Here is a 23,983-nt window from a genome sequence, read left to right on the forward strand (position 1 = left end):
TATGGAAACCCTGTCTCCATGAAATGTAGATCCTGTCTCTGTGTGTGTGTATATAAATAAATATATATATACAAATACATACATATATATATTTAAAAAATAAAATGGGGACGTCCAACAGGTGTACTAGGGGCGGTGTCTCTGCCTGGGGAGGTGGTGATGACAGGGCAAGCTCCACCCAGGAGAAGCTGGAAGAATGGGAGTTCCGCGGCAGAGGAGGCGGGGCAGGCCGTTCCTCCAAACACAGAAATACCACGTGCGAAAACAAAGGGGTGTGCGAAGACCGGGTGCATGTGTACAGCTGCAAACTGGGGGAAAGGCGCCAGGCTTGGGCGATGAGGATTTGTTCCCCCATGGATTCCCTTCCTGCCCAGGGTCCGCTCTCGCCGGTCGAGGGTGCCTAACAATACTCCTTGCCACAAGGTTCGCAGCCGAAAAGGTCCTTCAAGTCCGGCCATCCAACTTTCACTTTTTATAGACAAATATACAGAGGCCTTAGATAAGTGAAACGGCTTGTCTCGGGTTACAGCTCTGGCCAACACAGGGTTTCTGACGGTCAGTCTGCGGATTTTCCTGCCTCTGGTCCGCAGGCACTGCCCAGGCTATCAGCCCCAAACCCTGCTCCGGGGACCGCGGTCAGGTTCGTCTCCGGGCGGACTACATCTCCCACAATGCCTTGGGCCCAGCCTCCCTCCTGCCGCCCGGCTGGGTGCCGTCTTCACCAACAGAAAGGCAGAATTTCCAGGGCCGTTCTCGGCAGCCAATGAGCGTGGCGGTGGGCGGGCCTCTCCCGTCCATTGTTCTCGGTGCCCCACGGGCTTGAGCCGGGGTGAATCTGGAGGGGCCGGGCCGAGCCCGGGGGCGCTTTGGCACGCGAAGCAGCCGCTAGAGCAGGACCTGGTCTCCCGAGAGGTGAGCCAGAGAGGCAGGCCTGGAGCCGCGCGGACCCCGGGCAGTAGCCCGAGGTGAGGGAATAGTGGGCCTGGAGCCAGCTGCCGGCAGCTCTGCTGGGGGAGGGGCGTCGGGGTCGCGCTCCGTGTCCTGCGGGCCCTGCAGCCCCGATTTACGCGCCGGCTCCGCTCCGCGAACCGTCCCGGACGCGTCTCCCTGGCGGAGAGCTCCTTGCGTCTCCTACCGAGAAGCGCAGGCTTTGGACGGGAAGGGGCATTCGACGACATCCCGCGCAGCGTACACGTTTTACAGATGGGGAAACTGAGGTTCAGAGGGGGCGTGTCGTGCCCCAAGTCAGACCGCAAATTAGCTGACCTGGCACACTTTTCCCAGGCTCCCAAGTAGGAGGAGTTCTCTTATACCATATGCCAGTGTTTCTTCTAGTCATTTGAGTAAATACACGTTGAGAGCTTCGGTTTTCCCACTAGCTTTTATTTTCTTTTTGTCCTTTTTTTTTTTTAAGCTTTTGTCAGCTTTTCTCCCCTTTTCATTGGGGGAGGGTTGTTAGTTGAGTCTTTATGATGTAGTAATGATTTTTTTTTTAATTTTTTTTATTTTTGTAGAGACTGGTTCTCACTCTGTTGCCCAGGTTGGTCATGAACTCCCGGCCTCAAGCCATCTTCCCTCCTCGGCCTCCCAAAGTGCTGGAATTACAGGCGTGAGCTACAGCGCTTGGGCTAAAAATAATTTTGTATTGCTTTTATAATATTTTAAGTCGTTTGCAATTCCACTGCTTTCAGTATTTTGTAGGTGCCGTCCCGTTCTTTTTTCCTGTGAGTTCATTTTTTTTTTTTTTTTGAGACGGAGTTTTGCTTTTGTTGCCCAGGCTGGAGTGCAATGGCCTGATCTCCGCTCACCGCATCCTCTGCCTCCCGGGTTCAAGCGATTCTCCTGCCTCAGCCTCCGAAGTAGCTGGGATTATGGGCATGCGCCACCACGCCCGGCTAATTTTGTGTTTTTAGTAGAGACGAGGTTTCTCCGTGTTGGTCAGGCTGGTCTCGATCTTCCGACCTCAGGTGATCCGCCCGCCTCAACCTGCCAAAGTGCTAGGATTACAGGTCTGAGCCACCGCGCCCGGCTGTGAGTTCATTTTTAAAGGGAATTGAGGACTTACTGTGTCTATGGTTTTTCTGCCCTGCTGATTTTGTGTTTATCCATTATTTTCATATCAGAAGGATTATCTTAAATCATTAATGATTAATCTTTGTCAGTATAATTTTTAAAATATTAAAAACGTACAGCGTAATGCGCAGATCTTAAATTTCATATGTTTGCTCTTGTGCCGCGATTGCCAAATGAAGATATTGAAAATTTCCATCATCCCAGAAGGCTCCTTTGAGCCCCTTTCCTGTCATTACCACCCAAAGGTAGCCATTATTATAGCAGTTTCTTTTCTTTTTTTTCCTTTTCTTTTTTTTTTTTTTTTTTTTTTTTGAGACAGAGTCTGGCTCTTTCGCCCAGACTGGAGTGCAGTGGCACGATCTCGGCTCACTGCAACCTCCTCCTCCCAGGTTCGGGCAATTCTCCTGCCTCAGCCTCCTGAGTAGCTGGGATTACAGGCGCCCGTCACCATGCCTGGCTAATTTTTGTATTTTTGGTAGAGACGGGGTTTCACTATATTGGCCAGGCTGGTCTCGAACTCCTGACCTCAAGTGATCCGCCTCCCGAGGCCTCCCAAAGTGCTGGGATTACAGGCAACCGCGCCAAGCCTATAGCACAGTTTCTAATACATGCTGCTATATGGGTGTGTCATAGTTTATTAGCCATTCCCTGCTGCTGGATTTTTAAGGACTCGATTTTTTGGTTATTTTTTTAAGATAAAGTACTGAGAGGCCGAGGCTGGATTGGAGAGTATACGCATGTTTTAAACTTCATACTTAAAGTATGGTAATAATGCAGTTGAGATATTGCCTTTCTTCCAATGAAGCTCAGAGTGCTTTGACATCTGATCCATTGCTGATCCTTAAGATGCCCCCATAAAAACAGAAACATGAGTGTTATTATCTTTATTAGGTGGTCACCGAGTTTGGTGACTAAGTTGTATGTTAGGTCAAGGTCACACAGTGCAAGTCGAAACTGACTTATGAGAGTCCTCAGTATTTCAGTCATGGGTTTTTCCCGGGGACTTTGCATTTCTGATACTCATTCTTTGGTGTTTTGGAAGGAACAATGCTGTATTTTTTGTGCTTGGGATACTTTTTTTTTTTTTTTGAGATGGAGTCTCACTCTGTTGCCTGGGCTGGAGTGCAGTGGCGAAATCTCTGCTCACTGCAACCTCCGCCTCCTGGGTTCAAAAGATTCTCCTGCCTCAGCCTCCCAAGTAGCAGGAACTACAGGCCCCCGCCACCACGCCCGGCTAATTTTTGTATTTTTAATAGAAATGGGGTTTCACCATACCTCAGGTGATCCGCCCACCTCGGCCTCCCAAAGTGCTGGGATTACAGGCATGAGACACTGCACCCAGCCTTCTTTTACCACAGAGAGATGTTTTCAGGAATAAGCCATTTTTTCTTTAAGAGGAACAGGAAACATCTGTTGGTTTGCATAAGTAAGGACCACTTGGTGGTCTGACCTGGGCTTTTGTGAGTTAGATTGCTTTAGGACAGTCTACCTATGGATTATGGTTCTCTTTTTTGTTTCTCAGCGGGACTACTTGTTGATATTTGAGGAGGGAAGTGTCTTACCTGAGAGCCTGGCTGGAGAAGACTGAGGTCCAAGGCTTGAAGCCTAAGTGATTGCCCCAGGACTGTGGATGATGGCTGCAGACATCCCGAGAGTGACCACTCCGCTGAGCTCCTTGGTCCAGGTGCCTCAAGAGGAAGATAGACAGGAGGAGGAGGTCACCACCATGATCCTGGAGGATGACTCCTGGGTGCAAGAAGCTGTGCTGCAGGAGGATGGCCCTGAGTCTGAGCCCTTTCCCCAGAGTGCTGGCAAGGGCGGCCCCCAGGAGGAGGTGACCAGGGGACCACAGGGTGCACTCGGCCGCCTCCGAGAACTCTGCCGGCGCTGGCTGAGACCAGAGGTACACACCAAGGAGCAGATGTTAACCATGCTGCCAAAGGAAATTCAGGCTTGGCTGCAAGAGCATCGGCCTGAAAGCAGTGAGGAGGCAGCGGCCCTGGTGGAAGACTTGACCCAGACCCTTCAGGACAGTGGTGAGACGCAGAACCTCATAGGGAGAGGGCGGGAGCACCCTTCCAAGGTAGAGGAGTGTGGTGTTTCAGAGGAGGAGAAGGTGGTGTCCAGGGCAGAGTGGGGGGCCAGCGCCATCCTTCTGCTCTGTCTGCAGGCAGTCAGCGTGTTCATCAGCCTTTTAGTGTCCTCACTGTGTGCAAAGTCAGCTCCAGAAGTGCTAGGAGGGCCTTAGAGCTACATTTGAATTGTAAGCACAGTTTTTACTTCTGTTTATTTGGAGTGGTTGGGAAGGTGATGGAAGTTAAACGGGAGGAGATGGAGACCCCTGGCACCTTCACTTGGTTGTGCAAGAAGCATCCAAATAGTTCTTGCAGTTAGAGAAAACAATCTGATATTTTCAACATGATTTTTTTTTTCTTTTTTCTTTTTTCTTTTTTTTTGAAATGGAGTCTCGCTCTGTCACCCAGGCTGGGGTGCAGTGGCACAATCTTGGCTCACTGCAACCTCCGTCTTCTGGGTTCAAGCAGTTCTCCTGCCTCAGCCTTTTGAGTAGCTGGAATTACAGGCGCGCACCACCACGCCCAGCTAATTTTTGTATTTTTAGTAGAGATGGGGCTTCACCATGTTCGCCAGACTGGTCTCAAGCTCCTAACCTCGTGATCCGCCCACCTCAGCCTCCGAAAGTGCTGGGATTACAGGCGTGAGTCACCACGCCTGGCCCCAAAGTGGTTATTTTTATGAAACCAAGAGAAATGACAAGTAAACCAGCTAATAACTAGGGACTTTCTGTGGTATAAAGTAATCCTGGGCTCTTAAAATCGTAATTTCAAACTTGAGCTCTTTGCAATAGTTACTCTATTTTTTTCCGGTGTTACTAATAAGTATTGGGATTCTGGCTTGCCGTTTAACCGCTGTCTCCCTCCTGGTTTTCCATTGTAAAGGGGACTCACTTGATGACCAAATGTTTACTTCAGATGTACCTGTGCCTTGAGGGCTGTCTCAGGGCTCGAAGGATATGGCTGCCTTTGTGCTGATGAAAACTACGGAAGTTCAGAGAAGGGAGTGTGGAGAGGAAAGGTCAGGTCAGAGAAGGCTTCCTGGAGGAGGTGACACCTAAGCAGGAGGTTGTAGAAGGGAGTAGGGTGTGGCAGCTGAGAGGAGCTGTGCTGAGCAGAGGCTTGGAAGGGCAGAGCCACGGTAGTTTATACCTTTGGGTGACAGGAGAGCTGGCAGATTGGAGTGGCAAGTGTGTTTTTAGGAAGTGGTAGGAAGTAGAGTTTGAGGGAAGGGTGGGTGAGGGCTTGGACTGAATGTTTTGCCTCAGCGGGTTCTTGAACTAGACCCCCAAGGGGCATGGGAGGAAGCGGAGTTTGGCAACAGGATGTAGGTTTGATTAGGGTAGTGAGAGGCTAGGGGCAGGAGAGCAGCCAGGAAGCTCCCTTGTCTTCAGGTGTGCAGTGATGGGGGTCTGCCCCAGATGGGGCACGTGTGAGAAAGAACCGATAGTCACCATGGCTAGCACTTTCCAAGCTCTTTCTGCAAGCCAGGAAATATGCTTAGCATCTAATATGGAAAACTCATGTAATCTTCACCACCCTGGAAGATAAGCAGGATTATCATCACCAGAGATCCCTTAAGATCATGTACCTTTGTACCAGGCAGAACCAAGATTTGAACTTATGTGTGTGAGGACATAGCCCATGTTTTTAAGCGTTGTCATATGTATGATTCTAAGAGACACTTCCTAGTGGGTGTTGGAAGTTGGGGATGCAGATGGAATTAAGACAGTGACTACAGAGCATCTGGCCTGGAGGATTCAGAGGACTGGGAAGAGAAGAGAAGGAAACTGAAGGGGATTTGGGGCAGAGACTATCACAAACTCCAGGGACTGGGTGAATGGGTAGAGCTGTCCTCTGGAGAAAGGGACTGACGCCGAAGGTCTGCAGTGACCCAGCCTTGCTCTGGGCACCTTCGTGCCTGTCTCACTAAGAATCCTGTGAGTGGCTGGCATTGTCATTTCACAGATAGGAAATATAAGTGCAGGAAACTCACACGGCTGTTGAGTGGTGGAGCCAGGATTCAAACCCAGACCTGTCTCTTTCTGCATGGAGATCTCAGTTTTGCGCGAAGCAAAGTGCTTGATTTTCTTTGGCCCTGAAAAAATAACTGCATTTTATTCCTTCTATTAAAATAAGCAAACCTGTCTCCCTATTTTACAGCTGTCTTTGCTTCCCTTCCAGTGGAGGTAACCAGTTTGTAATGAACTTCTGGATCTCCAGTCAGATACTATGGAGGAAAGAGTGATGGAGGGCTGAGGAGAGGCCTCAGATTGTTATTTGGTTGGGGAGGCACAGAGCAGAAGTTCAGGTCTCAGCAGGTGTCAGAGGTGATTACAGCCCTTCCCATCCACCTTGCAGCAGGGGCTTTGTGCCTTTCATCTTTAACTGGGCACCTGAGATGGGAACCAATGGGGACCATCCCAGACACATGGGTTTGTCTGTCCCTGACTTCTGCCTCTGAGATTGTCTTTGTTGGTCTTTGTTTAATAAACGCCCCGACCTTCCTCATGATTGCTCACAGGAGTCCCTGCGTTTGTCTTCATCCCTTCTCAAACATTTACTCGAGATAAGGCCGCGTGACCTCTATTCTGTTTGTCCAGCTTATGACCTTTGGACACATTCACCCAGCACAGGACATTTCCAGGCCTGGTTAGTCAGTGGCGGTTTAATGTTTTTCTAACAGGAACCTCTGGGCACTCACAGTTCAAGTACCTTCTAATTCTAATGAAGATCGGACCTATATTAATAGATTAAGTGGCAGAGCTTATGTCTCTCTGTGACTGTTTCCTGAGGACATTTTATTCTCCATACCCAGCCCTAATCCAGATGCGTGGAGTTCCTCACCTGAATTCTTGGAGCAGCTGCCAAACTGAACCTGTCTTCAGCTTCTGCCCCTTCATCGCAGCTCTTCCACTTCTACCAGAGTGATGGGGCACTCCTGCTTAAAAACCTTCATGAGCTTCCCAGTATCTACCAAACCAAGCATGACCTCCGTGTTCTGCTTGGAATCCGTGGCTCTGTGGGACCTGGCCCAGACCTCCCCTGCAGTCTTTTCCCACCCCTGACCCCCCATACTCTATCCCCACTCCATTCAGACCAGATCTTGCTCTTTCTTGAACACAGCCTGTGCTTTTGTTTTTGTTTTTGTTTTTGTTTTTTTGAGACAGGGTCTTTCTCCGTCCCCCAGGCTGGAGTGCAGTGGTGCCATCTGGGCTCACTGCAACCTCCACCTCCTGGGTTCAAGTGATTCTCCTGCCTCAGCCTCCCAAGTAGCTGGGATTACAGGTGCGTGCTACCATGCCCGGCTAATTTTTGTATTTTTACTAGAGACAGGGTTTCACCACGTTGGTCAGACTGGTCTCGAACTCCTGACCTCAGGTGATCCACCCACCTTGGCTTCCCAAAGTGCTGGGATTACAGGTGTGAGCCACCACGCCTGGCCCTTGCTCTTGGATTTTTGGCTTGGAATAGCCTTGTCCCATCTCTGTGATAAAATCCCAGTTGTTCTTTGAGTGCCCACCCGTGGAGACCCTCTTCATAAAGCTGCTCTTAAACCCTGTCCCTTTTCCCCATCCCCAGTTCCACACACCTGGGAGCACCTCTAATCACCTCTGCTAGAAGTCATCTCCCCCAGAACATTTGGATTCTCTCTCTTGGCTTTTTATCATAGTTCACCTTCTTTTCTGTTTATATGAATACTTGTCTTATTTCTTCTAGGAACCTGTAAAATCCTAGAAGACAAGGAACCTGTCTTTTTCCTTTCTCTTTCATTCCCCCTCTTCCCTCTCTTCCACCCTACTCCCTCTTCCTTTCCCTCTCCCTTCAGTATCATGAACCTCGGAGCCCCACCCTAGAACTCCTGAAACAGACACTTTGAGGGTGGCTGGGCACGATGGCTCACGGCTGTAATCCCAGCACTTGGTGAGGCCAAGGCGGGTGGATCACTCGAGGCCAGGAGTTCGAGACCAGCCTGGCCAACATAGTGAAACCCCGTCTCTACTAAAAATACAAAAAAAAAATCAGCCAGGCGTGGTGGCATGTGCCTGTAATCCCAGCTACTTGGGAGGCTGAGGCAGGAGAATCGCTTGAACCTGGGAGGCGGAGGTTGTAATGAGCTGAGATTGCGCCATTGCACTCCAGCCTGGGTGACAGCAAGACTCTGTCTCAAAAAAAAAAAAAGAAAAAAAAGAAACTGAGGGCGATGCCCAGCATTCTAAGTGATCCTGATTCAAACTCCAATTTGAGAACCTCTGCACTAGACCTCTGTAGACCTCTGGTTCTCAAACTCACCCGCACATTAGAATTACCTGGGGGCCTGGAGCCTACTCCAGGGATTCTAATTTTCTGATTTAATTGGTATGGGGTATGGCCTGGGCAAGGGAGTTTTGAAAGTGCCCAGGTAGTTCTATTATGCTGCAAAGTGTAAAGAGCACTGCCATAGAGCTTTGTTCTTCAGGGGGTGGTCAGTGGGCCAGCAGCATCAGCTTACCTGGGAGTTTGTTAGACTAGGACTGTCAATCTCACCCAGCCCCGCTGAAGCAAATTTGCATTTGACAAGATCTCCAGGTGATTCCTATGCTTTTTGAAGTTTGAAAAGCACTACCCAGGAGAGGAATAGAGGTTATCAACTTCAAGCCTACTCTTGTCCAACAGTTGAGTGAAAGAGTCACAGCTGACCTCTCCAGCCATCCTCAGCAGCATCTGGCTTTCAGCCATCAGAGGCAACAGGTGATTTGTTTTGAGCTTGCTGCCCCAGCAAAATGCTCCCTTAATGACCACAAATGAACACATACATTCATTTGTCTCAGCCAGAAAGGGAGTGGAGAGTGTTAGAGCTTATGTCATTTTAAAGCTACAATACTTAGCTTCAAAAAAAATTACTTTTATATATATATACATATATATCTATGATATATATCATATATGATATATGAGATATGAGATATGATATATATCATATGATATATATATGAGAGAGAGAGAGACAAAGTCTCACTCTGTCAACCCAGGCTGGAGTGCACTGGTGTGATCATAGCTCACTATAACCTCGAACTCTTGGCCTCAAGTGATCCTCCTGTTTCAGCCACCCAAAGCACTGCGATAACAGGAATGAGCCACTGTGCCCAGCCCAAAAATTACCTTTAATTTACTCAAATGTTTGAAAAGTATACCAGACAGAATTCTTAGGGAACGGTAACGTTACACCTAGGAAATGTTTAGCATTCATGTATTTCACCTGATAACAGTCCATTGCTGTTTTTATCAGCAGTTAGTCTTTCAAGCAGCCAGAGTTCAGGGGGAACAATGCTCCCAGTCCCACTGGGCTTGCCAGGGCAGCGCTCTAATGCGGAGAGCCCTAGTGAGAATGGAGCTGGGCATACCCTATATTGGAACCACTTCTCTATTTTAGACCAGTGGCTGAGACACAGGGGTAGGTCACAAGCAGGCAGGAAGGGGCTGGAGAAGAATTTTGAGCCAAACACACACCAAAGCACCAAAGACTGTGACCAGTTTATTTCATTGTTACAGCAAAGTCAGGTCTATCCCCTATTGACATGAGTCTTCCCCATGTTCATTCTGGTATGCTCTGTGGTGCGGGAGAGAAAGAGGAGGCCTGTGGCCAGGCGAGGACACGCAGGGCCCTGTGAACGGCCGTGGGAATCTGTGCTGTGCACGTGAGGCCAGAGCCCACGTGGCAAGTGCGAGAAATACAAGGACCGTCGGCTGAGATCGAGCTACGGTGGCAGCTTTTGTCCACTGACAGATAAGGGGAGAGGTCCTGTGGCCCTTCAGGAACTGTTCCAGTGAATGATTTTTGGACAGTGGTCAAATCATTTTGAAAAAACTAAAATTGGATACCTACTTTGCAGCTTACAAAGAAATAGATCCCTGCTTTACAAGTTACACAAAAATAGGTCCCAGATGGATTACAGATCTGTAATAGACAGGATCTGAAATGACATGTGAGAGAATATTTTTGTAATCTTAGCATGCGGGAAGGACTTTCATGTTTGTTTGACAGGAACCTCTAGGCACTCACAATTCAAGTATGAAGTGTGAATAAGCAATACAGAAGTCATCAAAGCTAGATTGGACTCAAAACAGAAGTCTTTCTTTCTTTTTTTTTTTTTTTTTTTTTTGAGATGGAGTCTCACCCTGTCGCCCAGGCTGGAGTGCAGTGGCACCATCTCGGCACTGCAACCTCCGCCTCCCGGGTTCAAGTGATTCTCCTGCCTCAGCCTCCCAAGTAGCCGGGACTACAGGCACCCACCACCACTCCCAACTAATTGTTGTATTTTTAGAAGAGATGGGGTTTCACCATGTTGGTCAGGCTGGTCTCAATCTCCTGAACTCAGGCAATCCACCCGCCTCTGCCTCCCAAAGTGCAGGGATAACAGGCGTGAGCCACTGCACCCAGCCAAAACAGAAGTGTTTCATATAAAAAACGATACTGTGAATCAAGTTAAAAGACAGCATACACATTAGGAGGAAATATTTGCATCCAAGTCTGTAATGTAGCAGATCATGAGTCAAAATCCTTGATCTACAAGAACCTCTGCAAATTCATAAGAAAAGTCAACCAAATAGAATAAAAGGTAAAAGATATAAACAATTTAGAAATGAAGAATTAAAAATTATGAAAATATGTTCTGGCCAGGCGTGGTGGCTCAACGCCTGTTATCCCAGCACTTTGGGAGGCCAAGGTGGGCAGATCACCTGAGGTCAGGAGTTTGAGACCAACCTGGCCAACACGGTGAAACCTCATCTCTACTAAAAATAAAAAAATTAGCTGGGAGTGATGGCGGGCGCCTGTAATCCCAGCTACTCAGGAGGCTAAGGCAGGAGAATCACTTGAACCTGGGAGGCAGAGGTTGCCAAGATCGCGCCACTGCACTCCAGCCTAGGCGACAGAGCGAGACTGTCTCAAAAAACACAAAACAAAACAGAAAAACAAGAACAACCAAAAAGTGGATGTCTGGGCCATCCAGCCTCTTACTCATAAGCCTGCTTCCTCAGAAGCCGCCTCCCTGCATCTACTCATATCCACAGAATGTGCTCCTCTTGGCATCTTGGAGTAGCCAAGGCCATTGCTATCAGTAAAAAAAATTTTTTTTAATTCCCAGTTGCCACCATCTCCTCTCATCTCCATTCACAACGTGGTAAGAATATTATTTTTGTATCTGACCAAAACCAGTTTCTGAGTTTTCCTTTTCTTAATTGGCCACCAATAAATAAAGGAGGGACTCGCCTGCCCTTGAACGTGCTCTGCTGTGTGCTCTGGATCTCATAGGGGCCAGCCTTTCTCAGGGAGCCTGGAGGGGGCCAGGGATCCCTTATTCTTCCCAGCTCAGTGACTTTTTCCCATTTTGGAGGCCCTTGTCAGATCACCTGAAGGGCCACTCTTTTCTGTCCTGTAGAATGACTCCTGTGTCTCTCTGTTCTTAGAGGGCAACTTGTGAAGAACTGCCAACCTTCCTTTGGTCTTTGCTGGATAGCAGCGGTGTTTGTAAAGATAGGACTGGTCTTTGAGCAGTACAGTGAAGGGCTTATTGGGCCTGGATTCTACTCAGAGGGACCTCCTTAGTGAGGTTTATGATATTTATGTTATACAGCAGTGTAGAAATGACCTTCTAAGGGCCAGGAGCGGTGGCTCATGCCTGTAATCCCAGCACTTTGGGAGGCCGAGGCAGGTGGATCACGAGGTCAGGAGATCGAGACCATCCTGGCTAACACGGTGAAACCCTGTCTCTACTAAAAATACAAAAAAATTAGCCGGACGTGGTGGCCGGCGCCTGTAGTCCCAGCTACTCGGGCGGCTGAGGCAGGAGAATGGCGTGAACCCGGTAGGCAGAGCTTGCAGTGAGCCGAGATCATGCCACTGTACTCCGGCCTGGAAGACGGAGTGAGACGGAATCTCAAAAGCAAAAAAAAAAAAAAGGGAAATGACATTGTAACCAAAATTGGGGTTGGGAGGAATAAGGTGGTTTTATAGGATATGTTCTTTGATTGTCTTGTTTGTAATACCTGGGAGTTCAAAGACTTGACATTTAAAAGAAGATAGCCCCATAAATTAAGTATCACACTTAAAGGCTGCCAGATTTTAAAGAAATTCTTTCATATGTTCATCTAATAGTTTGATGCTGCTATTTGGGTTTTTTGTTTTAACATTTAAATCTTAGATCCATTTGGGATTTGTCCGTTTCTGGGTCCAGCTTGAATTTTTCCATTTGAATTGAATTTTTCCAGTTTTCCGTAACTAGTTCTTCCAGCATCATTTATTGTATGTTGTGTCTCTTCTCCATGGATTTAAGAGGCCAACCGTACTGTATGCTAAATTTTCATAGTCATTATACAGATTCTCTTTTCTGTTCTCCTGGCCTGTCTATTTCTGTTCCACTTGTATTAAATTCTGAACTTACATATCTATTGAATCTATTTCTGGAGTTTTTATTTTGTTTATTTGGTCTGATTGTCTATTAATGTTTTAATTATTGAGATTTCATAATGTTTTTGTTTTTGTTTTTGAAACAGAGTCTCGCTCTGTTGCCCAGGCTGGAATGCAGTGGCACGATCTCGGTACACTGCAACCTCTGCCTCCTGGGTTCAAGCAATTCTCCTGCCTCAGCCTCCCAAGTAGGTGGGATTACAGGCGCCCGCCACCACACCCAGCTAATTTTTGTATGGAGTTTCACCATGTTGGCCAGGGTAGTCTAGAACTCCTGACCTCAGGTGATTCACTCGCCTCAGCCTCCCAAAGTTTTGGGATTACAGGCGTGAGCCACTGCACCCGGCCAAGATTTCATAATGTTTTAACATCTGACAGAGATAGTCCCTCTCCCCTCCAATTTTAGTCAATAATCTTTCTTTCTTTTTTTTTTTTTTTTTTTTTTTGAGGTAGAATCTCGCTCTGTCACCCAGGCTGGAGTGCAGTGGCACGATCTCTGCTCACTGCACCCTCCACCTCCTGGGTTCAACGATTCAACGATTCTCCTGCTTTAGCCTTCCAAGTAGCTGGGATTACAGGCATGTACCACCATGCCCAGCTCATTTTTGTATTTTTAGTAGAGATGGGGTTTCACCATGTTGGCCAGGCTGGTCTCGAACTCCTGAGCTTGTGATCCGCCCACCTCTGCCTCCCAAAGTGCTGAGATTACAGGTGTGAGCCACTGCTCCTGGCCTCTTTTTTTTTTTTTTCAGAGACAGAGTCTCACTCTGTCACCCAGGCTGGAATGCAGTAGCATGATCATAGCTTACTATAATCTCAAACTCCTGGCCTCAAGCAATCCTCCCACCTCAGGTTCCTGAGTAGCTGGGACTACAGGCAAGTGCCAACACACCCGGCTAATTTTGTTTTTTTTTGTAGAGATGAGGTCTTGGCTGTGTTGCTCAGGCTGGTCTTGAACTCCTGGCCTCATGCAATCCTCTCACCTCAGCCACCTAAAGTGCTGGGATTGCAAGCAATAATCTTATCTTTTTTAATGTTTATTTTTGCAAACCTCTACTTAGCTGCATGCTTTACCAGTTTTAAATGTGAATTCTTTGAACTCCCAGGTTATTACAGATGAGGCAATCAACGAACATATCCTATAAACCACCTTATTTCTCCCAACCCCAGTTTTGGTTAGAATGTCATTTCTACACTGCCGCATAACATTCACAAGCTCTTTAATCACCCCAGTTGCCATGGTAGTTTTAGTCTTCGTTCTAAAGTTAAATTTATTAGGTGTTCACCCCCCTAGCAGTCCATTAGTTTGTGTATGTTCAAAGCTGTTTGCCTATAGATTTATCCTTGAAGGACAGTTTTGTCGAATATAGAGAAATCTTTTTTTTTTTCCTGAGATAGAGTCGCCCAGGCTGGAGTGCAGTGGCGCGATCTCAGCTCACCACGACCTCCACCTCCTGGGTTCAAGCAGTTCTCCTGCCTCAGCCTCCCGAGTAGTTGGGATTACAGTCACGTGCCACCACACCCAGCCTGAATATAGAGAAATCTGAAACCAGTTGATTTTTTTTCCCCTTGTAAGTGATTTGATCCTTTTGCTGTTGTCCACTGGTCTTACTGTTAGCCACCCTGGGTTAGTTTTTGTTGGCCCATGGTGTAGCTTTCACATGTTCTTATATCCTTATAGGTTATATCTTTAAGTATTAGTTCTTTTTTTTTTTTGAGACGGAGTCTCACTGTGTCGCCCAGGCTGGAGTGCAGTGGTGTGATCTCAGTTCACTGTAACCTCCGCCTCCCGGGTTCAAGTGATTCTCCTGCCTCAGCCTCCTGGGTAGCTGGGACTACAGGCATCTGTTACCACACCCAGCCAATTTTTGTATTTTTTTAGTAGAGACGGGGTTTCACCATATTGGCCAGGCTGGTCGCGAACTGCCGACCTTGTGATCCGCCTGCCTCGGCCTCCCAAAGTCCTGGGATTACAGGCATGAGCCACCACACCTGGCCTTTAAGTACTAGTTCTATTGCTTTGTTTTTTTGAGAACTCCAGTTATGTTTACTGATTCTCCTTTTGCCTAACTTCTGTTTCTTTCTTTTTGTTTAAGATAGGGTCTCACTCTGTCACCCAGGCTGGAGTCCAGTGGTGCAAACATGGCTCACTGCAGCCTCTGCCTCCTGGCCTCAAGCAATCGTCCTGCCTTGGCCTCTTAAGTAGCTGGGTCTACAAGTGTGTACAGCCACACCTGGCTAATTTTTGTATTTTTTGTAGAGAGGGGGTGTTGCCATGTTTCCTAAGTTGTCCCAAACTGCTGGGCTCAAGCGATCCACCTGTCTTGGCCTCCCAAAGTGCTGGGATTACAGACCTGAGCCAACGCGCCTGGCCCTCTGTCATTCTTTTTAATCCTTTTAACCTATTCCTTTGTTTCCATTTCCTGTCATTGCTTTCTTATTTTGGTCCTCTTTTTCCCATTCTTGGAATGGTGCTTTCCAAGATGCCTATTCCCATTGCGCTCCTTTTCCTGTTGTCTTCATTTCTCTGGCTGATTTTCCCTCCTTTCCTGAGTTCTTCTAGTGTACATTTAATCTCTTCCCGTTGTCTCACCATCCCTTCTTCAAGCTCTTCTCTGTGGTATTCCTTTATAAAGGCAGTTGCCTCATTTAATTATTTTTATGGATGGAAATGATCACTTTTCTCAGTAATAGTAATTCCTTGGGCCGGGCTCCAGCCTATAATCCCAACACTTTGGGAGGCCAAGGCAGTTGGATCACTTGAGGTCAGGAGTTCGAGACCAGCCTGGCCAACATGGCGAAACCCCATTTCTATTAAAAATACAAAAACAATGAGCCGGGGGTGGTGGTGTGCACCTGTAATTCCAGCTAGTCAGGAGGCTGAGGCAGGAGAATCGCTTGAACCCGGGAGGCAGAGGTTGCAGTGAGCCAAGATTGTGCCACTGCACTCCAGCCTGGGCGACAGAGTGAGACTTCATCTCAAAAAAAATAAATAAATAAATACCTTGGATTAATGTGCGTGGGTCAAAGGCTCTTTCCTTCTCTGCTTTCCAGAAACAGCTTCCTGCGTACATGGCTGCCCTGTGTGATTCCGGTTGCAGCCTCACCTCCTTTGCCTCTCTGAACCAAAGAAGCCAGCCCTGCTTACCCCAGTTCCCAAACACAGGAAGTGATTTTCTGCCTGAGCTTTCTGAGTTCTGTTCCCTCCCACCCCAGGGCTTTCCATGCTTATTCATTGCACTTCCTGCCTCATTGCTTTTACCCAGTCTGCTGTTTTGGGAAGCCCTGACATGTATTTTGGTGCCTACATATTTTATCTTCTGATCTCACTGAAAATAAAATTGGATTTTACTTGTTTTCCTTGTTGCTTCCGAGCTCATTGGAGAGCTAACCAGTTCTGATTTTAAAACAGCAAAAGCAGCCTTATTAGCTAATGTTACCTATTCAATTACTAAAATCACCCAAAAAAATGTTTTTGGTCATGTTAGTTTGCTAAAAATTAATCAGGGCCTTGGCCTGCAGGTTCTTCTAGAAGAGAGATGCTGGCAGGGCTCTGTGCTCAAAACTTGCCAAAAAACTGTCTTCCGGCCAGACATGGTGGCTCACGCCTATAATCCCAGCACTCTAGGAGGCTGAGGTGGGCAAATCACCTGAGGTTGGAAGTTCAAGACCTGCCTGACCAACATGGAGAAACCCTGTCTCTACTAAAAATACAAAATTAGCCAGCCGTGGTGGCACATGCCTGTAATCCCAGTTACTTGGGAGGCTGAAGCAGGAGAATTGCTTGAACCCGGGAAACAGAGGTTGCAGTGAGCCAGGATCGCGCTACTGCACTCCAGCCTGGGCAACAAGAGCAAAACTCTGTCTCAAAAAAGAAAAAAAAAAACAACTGTCTTCCATGGCCAGGCGCAGTGGCTCACGCCTCTAATCCCAGCACTTTGGGAGGTCAAGGCGGGCGGCTCACTTGAGGTCAGGAGTTTGAGACCAGCCTGGCCAACGTGGTGAAACGCTATCTCTACTAAAAATACAAAAATTAGGCGTGTTGGCGTGCGCCTCTAGTACGAGCTACTCAGGAGGCTGAGGCAGGAGAATTGCTTGAATCTGGGAGGCGGAGCTTGCCCTGACCAGGATAGCACCACTGCACTCCAGCCTGGGTGACAGAGTGAGACTCCAAAAAAAAAAAAACTGTCTTGCAGGAAGTTGAGGAAACACAGAATTCCTGGTTCTACCGAGTCAGAGTATACCTTGTGCCCCTTGTGTGCCTGTATCTGTCCCCTAGTGATATGAGGGGTGGGGCTGGAGGGCAATTCTATGAACCCACAGATTACCAGCAGCATGTGTGTCAGTGTAAGCATGGAGTGTAATTATATGCCTGTTTTCAACTTTAAAGGTGATCTTATGGCCAGGCGTGGTGGCTCATGCCTATCATCCCAGCACTTTGGGAGGCCAAGGCAGGAGGATCACTCAAGCCCAGAAGTTTGAGACTAGCCTGGGCAACATAGCAAAACCCCATCTCTACAAAAATACAAAAAAATTAGCTGGGTGTGGTGGCATACACCTGTGTAATCCCAGCTACCTGCAAGGCTAAGGTGGGAGCGTCACCTGAGCCCAGGAAGTTGAGGCTACAGTGAGCTGCCATCTCGCTACTGTACTACCGCCTCGGTGACAGACTAAGACCTTGTCTCAAAAAAATAAAAAATAAAAAGAAATGTGATCTTAAATTGACTGAAGGCAAGAGTGGAGCCCAGGTCCTGCCTGAGAGGGGCATGTCCAATTTTATCTTGTTCATATGTGAGAGTTTATATTAACTTACAGAAAATTAATTGAGCATCTAACCTTAAATAAAGTTTTTTAGCTTTAATAATAGAAATGTCACTAGGAGTTCGAGCGCGATAGCTCACACCTGTAATCCCAGCACTTTAGGAGGCCCAGGCGGGCGGATCACCTGAGGTCAGGAGTTTGAGACCAGCCTGGCCAACATAGTGAAACCCCATCTCTACTAAAAATACAAAAATTAGCTGGGCGTGGTGGTGTGTGCCTGGAGTCCCAGCTACTCTGGAGGCTGAGGCAGGAGAATCTCTTGAACTCAGGAGGCTGAGGTTGCAGTGAGCCGAGATCTCGCCACTGCAGTCCAGGCTGGGTGACCAAGTGAGACTCTGTCTCAAAAAATAGAAAAAAGTGCAGCTTTTTTTAGGATTGAGGTCAAGAGGGAAATTTCCTCCTCAGGCTCATCAAGAGGACGTTGTGTGGTATAAACAATGTCATCAACAACTTCCTGGCAGCATTAATGTTCCCAACAGCCATTAATTTTTTTTTTTTTTTTTTTCGAGGCGGAGTCTTGGCTCTGTTGCCCAGGCCGGAGTGCAGTGGCGTGATCTCGGCTCACCAAAGCGTCCACCTCCCGGGTTCTAGTGATTCTCCTGCCTCAGCCTCCCAAGTAGCTGGGATTACAGGTGCCTACCACCATGCCTGGCTAATTTTTTTGTATTTTTATTAGAGACGGGGTTTCACCATGTTGGTCAGGCTGGTCTCAAACTCCTGACCTCAGATAATCTACCCACCTTGGCCTCCCAAAGTGCTAGGATTACAGGCGTGAGCCACCATGCCCGGTGTCAGCCATTAATTTCTAATGACACTTCTTAGAGTGTCAGCCTGGGCTATGAAGCCAACACACTGTTCAGTAAACACAGTTCTGCCGGGGGTCAGAACAGTGTGATCCAGGCTCAGCTCTCTGCTGCTTTGGCCTCATCCTCGGGTAGATTTTACAGTCCCTCATCTAAGGAAGGGGCTGTGTTCTTCTAGCAGTCCTCCCTAATGATTTCTTTTACTCAAATATTTGGGCAGTGGAAGGTTTAACAAGTTCCTGGAAGACATATTACCAATTAAAGATCTATTCATGGCCGGGCGCAGTGGCTCACGCCTGTAATCCCAGCACTTTGGGAGGCCGAGGTGGGCGGATCAAAAGGTCAGGAGATCGAAACCATCCTGGCTAACATGGTGAAACACCGTCTCTACTAAAAATACAAAAAATTAGCCAGGTGTGGTGGTGGGCGCCTGTAGTCCCAGCTACTCGGGAGGCTAAGGCAAGAGAATGGTGTGAACCGGGGAGGCGGAGCTTGCAGTGAGCCGAGATCGCGCCACTGCACTCCAGCCTGGGCCACAGAGCGAGACTCCGTCTCAAAAAAAAAAAAAAAAAAAAAGATCTATTCATAAGCTCCCACTGCAGACAAATTTGAGGGCTCTTTTAACAATCCAGTTAACTTGCTTCTAGTCATTGGTATACACACCTAGGGTCCTTATTGCACGGGCTCTGTCATCTTTCCTGTGTCTAAATACAAAGTAATGCGGTCATAAACACCAGATACATGTTAATACAAGAAATTATTATATAAGCTCCTTTTGAAAGGAGACTGAGCTTTAGGGAAATGTCTATGGTACCAATAAAAAAACTCATTCATGCACTCATTACATTGAATCAAGCACCAGGCATTATGGTGAGTATGGGGGTAATTGGGTAGGTACCCTGTTTATGTCTTTTAAAATTCCCACCTGACCTCATTTTCAGATGAAGACACAGGTAGTGGGGACATGGAACCCAAATCTTTAAGGCTTTGAAATTCTGGGTGATTGCCACAAAGATTATGAGGCCTGACAACCAGTCAGAATGAAATAAGCCTGGGTTGTTTTTTTTTTTCCCTTCAACTTTTAAGTTCAGGGGTACATGTGCAGGATGTGCAGGTTTGCTACAAAGGTAAATGCGTGCCATGGTGGTTTACTGCACAGGTCATCCCACCACCTAGGTATTAAGCCCAGCATCCATTAGCTATTCTTCCTGATGCTCTCCCTCCCCCTCCCCCACAGGCCCCAGGGTGTGTTATTCCCCTCCATGTGCTCATGTGTTCTCTTCATTCAGCTCCTGCTTATAAGAGAAAAGATGCAGTGTTTGGTTTTCTGTTCCTGTGTTAATTTGCTGAGGATAATGGCTTCCAATTCCATTCATGTCCCTGCAAAAGATATGATCTCCTTCCTTTTTATGGCTGCATAGTATACCATGGTGTATATGTACTGCATTTTTTTCATCCAGTCTATCATTGATGGGCATTTGGGTTGATTCTATGTCTTTGCTATTGTTAATAGTGCAGCATTGAACATGTGTGTGCATGTATCTTTATAATAGAATGATTTATATTCCTTTGGGTATATTAAACCTGATTATTAAAGGCTTTGAGGATTTCCTAGCCTCTTTGTGTTCACTGGAAGTTTAATTTTTATAAATTTCCCCCTTAGTTTTCTTTTGTCATCATGACAGGGAGTTGAGTAGACATTGTATGTTTTTCTTCATTGTTTCAGATTTTGAGATACAGAGTGAAAATGGGGAGAACTGTAATCAAGACATGTTTGAGAATGAATCACATGAGATATTCTCGGAAATGCCTGAAGGTGAAAGTGCTCAGCACTCCGATGAGGAAGGTGACTTTGAGAGAGATGCTGGCATCCAGAGGCCCCAGGGACACACCCCAGGCGAGGACCACGGGGAGGTGGTTTCTCAGGACAGGGAAGTTGGCCAGCTCATAGGCCTGCAGGGCACCTACCTAGGGGAGAAGCCCTACGAATGTCCCCAGTGTGGGAAGACCTTCAGCCGGAAATCCCACCTCATCACACACGAGAGGACCCACACAGGAGAGAAATACTACAAATGTGATGAATGTGGAAAAAGCTTTAGTGATGGTTCAAATTTTAGTAGACACCAAACTACTCACACCGGGGAGAAGCCCTACAAATGCAGAGACTGTGGGAAGAGCTTTAGCCGGAGTGCCAACCTCATAACCCACCAGAGGATCCACACGGGGGAAAAGCCCTTCCAGTGTGCCGAGTGTGGCAAAAGCTTCAGCAGGAGTCCCAACCTCATTGCACATCAGCGCACCCACACGGGAGAGAAACCCTACTCATGCCCCGAGTGTGGAAAGAGCTTTGGCAACCGATCCAGCCTTAACACGCATCAGGGGATCCACACTGGAGAAAAGCCCTACGAATGTAAAGAATGCGGCGAAAGCTTTAGTTACAACTCCAACCTAATCAGACACCAGAGAATCCACACAGGAGAGAAACCCTACAAATGTACCGACTGTGGGCAGAGGTTCAGCCAGAGTTCAGCCCTCATCACCCACCGGAGGACCCACACAGGAGAGAAACCCTACCAGTGCAGCGAGTGTGGGAAAAGCTTCAGTCGCAGCTCCAACCTGGCCACACACCGGAGAACCCACATGGTGGAGAAGCCCTATAAGTGTGGGGTGTGCGGGAAGAGCTTCAGCCAGAGCTCCAGTCTGATTGCACACCAGGGCATGCACACAGGGGAGAAACCCTATGAGTGCCTGACCTGTGGGGAGAGCTTCAGCTGGAGCTCCAACCTCCTCAAGCACCAGAGGATCCACACGGGAGAGAAACCCTACAGATGCAGCGAATGTGGGAAATGCTTCAGCCAGCGCTCCCAGCTCGTAGTGCACCAGCGGACCCACACGGGCGAGAAGCCCTACAAATGCCTTATGTGCGGCAAGAGCTTCAGCCGGGGCTCCATTCTGGTCATGCACCAGAGAGCCCATTTGGGAGACAAGCCCTACAGGTGCCCTGAGTGTGGGAAAGGCTTTAGCTGGAACTCAGTCCTCATTATACATCAGCGAATCCACACTGGGGAGAAGCCCTACAAATGCCCCGAGTGTGGCAAAGGCTTCAGCAACAGCTCTAACTTTATCACACATCAGAGAACTCACATGAAAGAGAAACTGTATTAAAGTGGCAAAGAGAAAGTGAGGGACTGGCCTGGAGTGGGAGTTGCCACACTGCCCCAACAGTGATTCCCTTTCAAAGAGCTGTGCTTCCTAAACATTCTGGGGGGTTTTGCCAGAGTCTTCCCCTTGCTCATCCTCATTTCCAGGACACTGTCATTTTAGTGGTCTGAGTCAGGTCCCATATACGTTCAAGAACAGGGCATAGGAGTGGAAGGTCTGGAAAGTTGGGTCTTTTTCCCTTACGTTGGGTGACTTGATTGGCCCCCTCTCATGATTCCTCTGTGCCTCAGTTTCCTCTTTGGTAAAATGGGGGGAAATGTTTCTCCATGTGGAATGGAAGACAGCATGGCCCACAATGTGGGCCGAGTCCTCAGAGAAATACTGGAAATCATTGGTGTGATTCTGGTTGTTTTGTTGTTTTGCTGCCACGTTGTTGGGCTAAGGTGCCTTCACCCCAAGCTGTTAGTGTTCCAGGGCACCCCAAGCTGTCAGTTAGAATCTGCTCTTCTGGTTTTGGTGTCTTGGGCTTTGATTTCAGGTCAAGATGGAGGGGCTTCTCCAGTTCTGAGTCACCCACGTGAAGGTAAAGCCCCTATCTATTTCCAGAAAGTGTCAGGAGCACAGAAACTTGAGGAAGTACAGCCTGGAGCCAGTGTCCCAGTGTCCTTTCCATTGATAAGAGTTGGACAGGACCTTCAGGAAAGGGGTAAACCGAGGACATTTCAGTGCTTGCTTTTGTCTCTGCCTACTGTCCTGTGGTAGGTCAGCTACCAGGGGAACACATTTGTTCTCGTGGGGTTTTGTCCTGGAGAGTGTAGTGAAGTCCGAGAGCCCCAGCTGCCAACCCATGGTGGATGGTAACTTCTGTCTCATCAAGAGTAAAACAGTCCTGCACGCAGCAGGGTGGGTTTGTGCCTTTGGCCCAACGGGTACATAGCCCCATAATTTCTGAATTATTCTATGCACTTGTTTCCCTCTTCTTTTATTTTTTATTTGATATATGCCGACCTAGAATCCTGTCGGGTAGCTTTTGTATACTAAGAACATTATTATTACTATTTTTTTTTTTTTTTTTTGAGACGGAGTCTCACTCTGTCACCCAGGCTGGAGTGCAGTGGTGCGATCTCAGCTCACTGCAGGCTCCGCCTCCCGGGTTCACGCCATTCTCCTGCCTCAGCCTCCCAAGTAGCTGGGACTACAGGTGCCCACCACCACACCCGGCTAATTTCTTTTTTTGTATTTTTAGTAGAGACGGGGTTTCACCGTGTTAGCCAGGATGGTTTCGATCTCCTGTCCTCGTGATCTGCCCGCCTTGGCCTCCCAAAGTGCTGGGATTACAGGCGTGAGCCAGCGCACCCGGCCAAGAACATTATTTTTAAAGAAGTGCTAACTTTGAGGACATATCTGTTCCCTGGAGATATTTGGGCTTGAATCAGGAGTTTGTCCTACAGGTGTCACCCTTGATCTCGGGATGCTACCAGGGCTTTGTTCTCGGGATCCTCGCACCTGGAGAGTGAAGATGGGCATGACAGCAGGTGAAGGGGTTTGCTGTGAAGGAAGAGGAGATAAGGCGTTTCCAGGAAATGGGAAACTGCCGCCTCCTACACATGGGGCCTGTGCTCAGAATGGGCTTAGTTCTTATAGGATGGATGCTCAGTATTCCTTAATAAAGTAGAGTTCCATTCTTTTCCTGAGTCTGTCTTTTACTGTGTTAAAAACCTGAACTAGGCTGGGCGTGGTGGCTCACACCTGTAATCCCAACACTTTGAGAGGCTGAGGCAGGTGGATCACGAGGTCAGGAGATCGAGACCATCCTGGCTAACACGGTGAAACCCCGTCTACTAAAAATACAAAAAATTAGCCAGGTGTGGTGGCGGGCGCCTGTAGTCCCAGCTACTTGGGAGGCTCAGGCAGGAGAATGGCATGACCCAGGAGGCGGAGCTTGCAGTGAGCCGAGATCGCACCACTGCACTGCAGCCTGGGTGACAGAGCAAGACTCCATCTCAAAAAAAAAAAAAGTCTACAAGAAATGGTAAAAAGAGCTGGCACAGTGGCTCACACCTGCAATCCCAACACTTTGGGAGGCCGAGGTGGGTGGATTGCCTGAGCTCAGGAGTTCGAGACCTCCCTGGGCAACATGGCAAAACCTCGTCTCTACAAAAAATAAAGTAGCTGGGCGTGGTGGCAGGCGCCTGTAGTTCCAGCTACTCTGGAGGCTGAGACAGGAGAATCGCTTGAACCCGGGAGGCAGGGGTTGCAGTGAGCCGAGGTCGCCCCGCTGCACTCCAACCTGGGTGACAGAGCAAGACTCTTGTCTTCAAAAGGAAAAGAAAAAGAGAGGAAAAAAAAAAAACAAGCAAAAGATAACCAAAAACACAATCGCTTCACCCTCAACTTGGCCCTCTGGTCCACCTCTGCAAGTCTTTTACCTGACTTTCGTCACTTCCCTTTCCCAGTCCCCACAATGGCTGTGTACCCTTTGGCCATTCTCAGAATGTCAGCTCCCAGGCTCAGCTCACATCTGAGAACCTTGAACCCTTCAGGTGTGAACTCCCTCTGTTTCCCACCTCCAGGCCAACAAACTCTCTGCGCTCCCTCAGCCT

The 23,983-nt window shown here is 48.0% G+C and overlaps 1 protein-coding gene across 5 annotated transcripts; it reads left to right on the top strand.

Annotated features, from left to right (window-relative positions):
- The first annotated feature begins 743 nt into the window (after positions 1–743).
- ZSCAN2 (zinc finger and SCAN domain containing 2) lies at positions 744–23,067 on the top strand. Of its 5 annotated transcripts, XM_063698793.1 has the most exons (4): positions 782–912; positions 3,596–4,109; positions 4,244–4,336; positions 19,945–23,067. In XM_063698793.1, the coding sequence occupies exons 2-4, from the start codon at positions 3,704–3,706 to the stop codon at positions 21,381–21,383; spliced, it is 1,938 nt and encodes a 645-aa protein (XP_063554863.1). In that variant the 5' UTR covers positions 782–912; positions 3,596–3,703; the 3' UTR covers positions 21,384–23,067. The 5 variants fall into 5 exon arrangements, with proteins under 5 accessions (XP_018866112.3, XP_063554863.1, XP_004056745.3 ...); XM_019010567.3 differs by lacking the exon at positions 4,244–4,336 and having other exon boundaries at positions 744–912; XM_004056697.4 differs by lacking the exons at positions 782–912; positions 4,244–4,336; positions 19,945–23,067 and adding an exon at positions 15,649–15,868 and having other exon boundaries at positions 3,704–4,109.
- The last annotated feature ends 916 nt before the right edge of the window (positions 23,068–23,983 follow it).

The sequence above is a fragment of the Gorilla gorilla genome, chromosome 16, assembly GCF_029281585.2.
Source record: "Gorilla gorilla gorilla isolate KB3781 chromosome 16, NHGRI_mGorGor1-v2.1_pri, whole genome shotgun sequence".
NCBI lineage: Eukaryota > Metazoa > Chordata > Mammalia > Primates > Hominidae > Gorilla > Gorilla gorilla.

What these genes read in the sequence shown, in the direction of transcription:
- ZSCAN2 (XM_063698793.1), top strand. Translation starts at nt 3,704, where the DNA reads ATGATGGCTGCAGACATCCCGAGAGTGACCACTCCGCTGAGCTCCTTG. An exon ending in CCAGACCCTTCAGGACAGTG is followed by an intron (nt 4,110 to 4,243) that starts GTGAGACGCAGA and finishes CTCTGTCTGCAG; the next exon opens with GCAGTCAGCGTGTTCATCAG. An exon ending in CTTAGAGCTACATTTGAATT is followed by an intron (nt 4,337 to 19,944) that starts GTAAGCACAGTT and finishes TCATTGTTTCAG; the next exon opens with ATTTTGAGATACAGAGTGAA.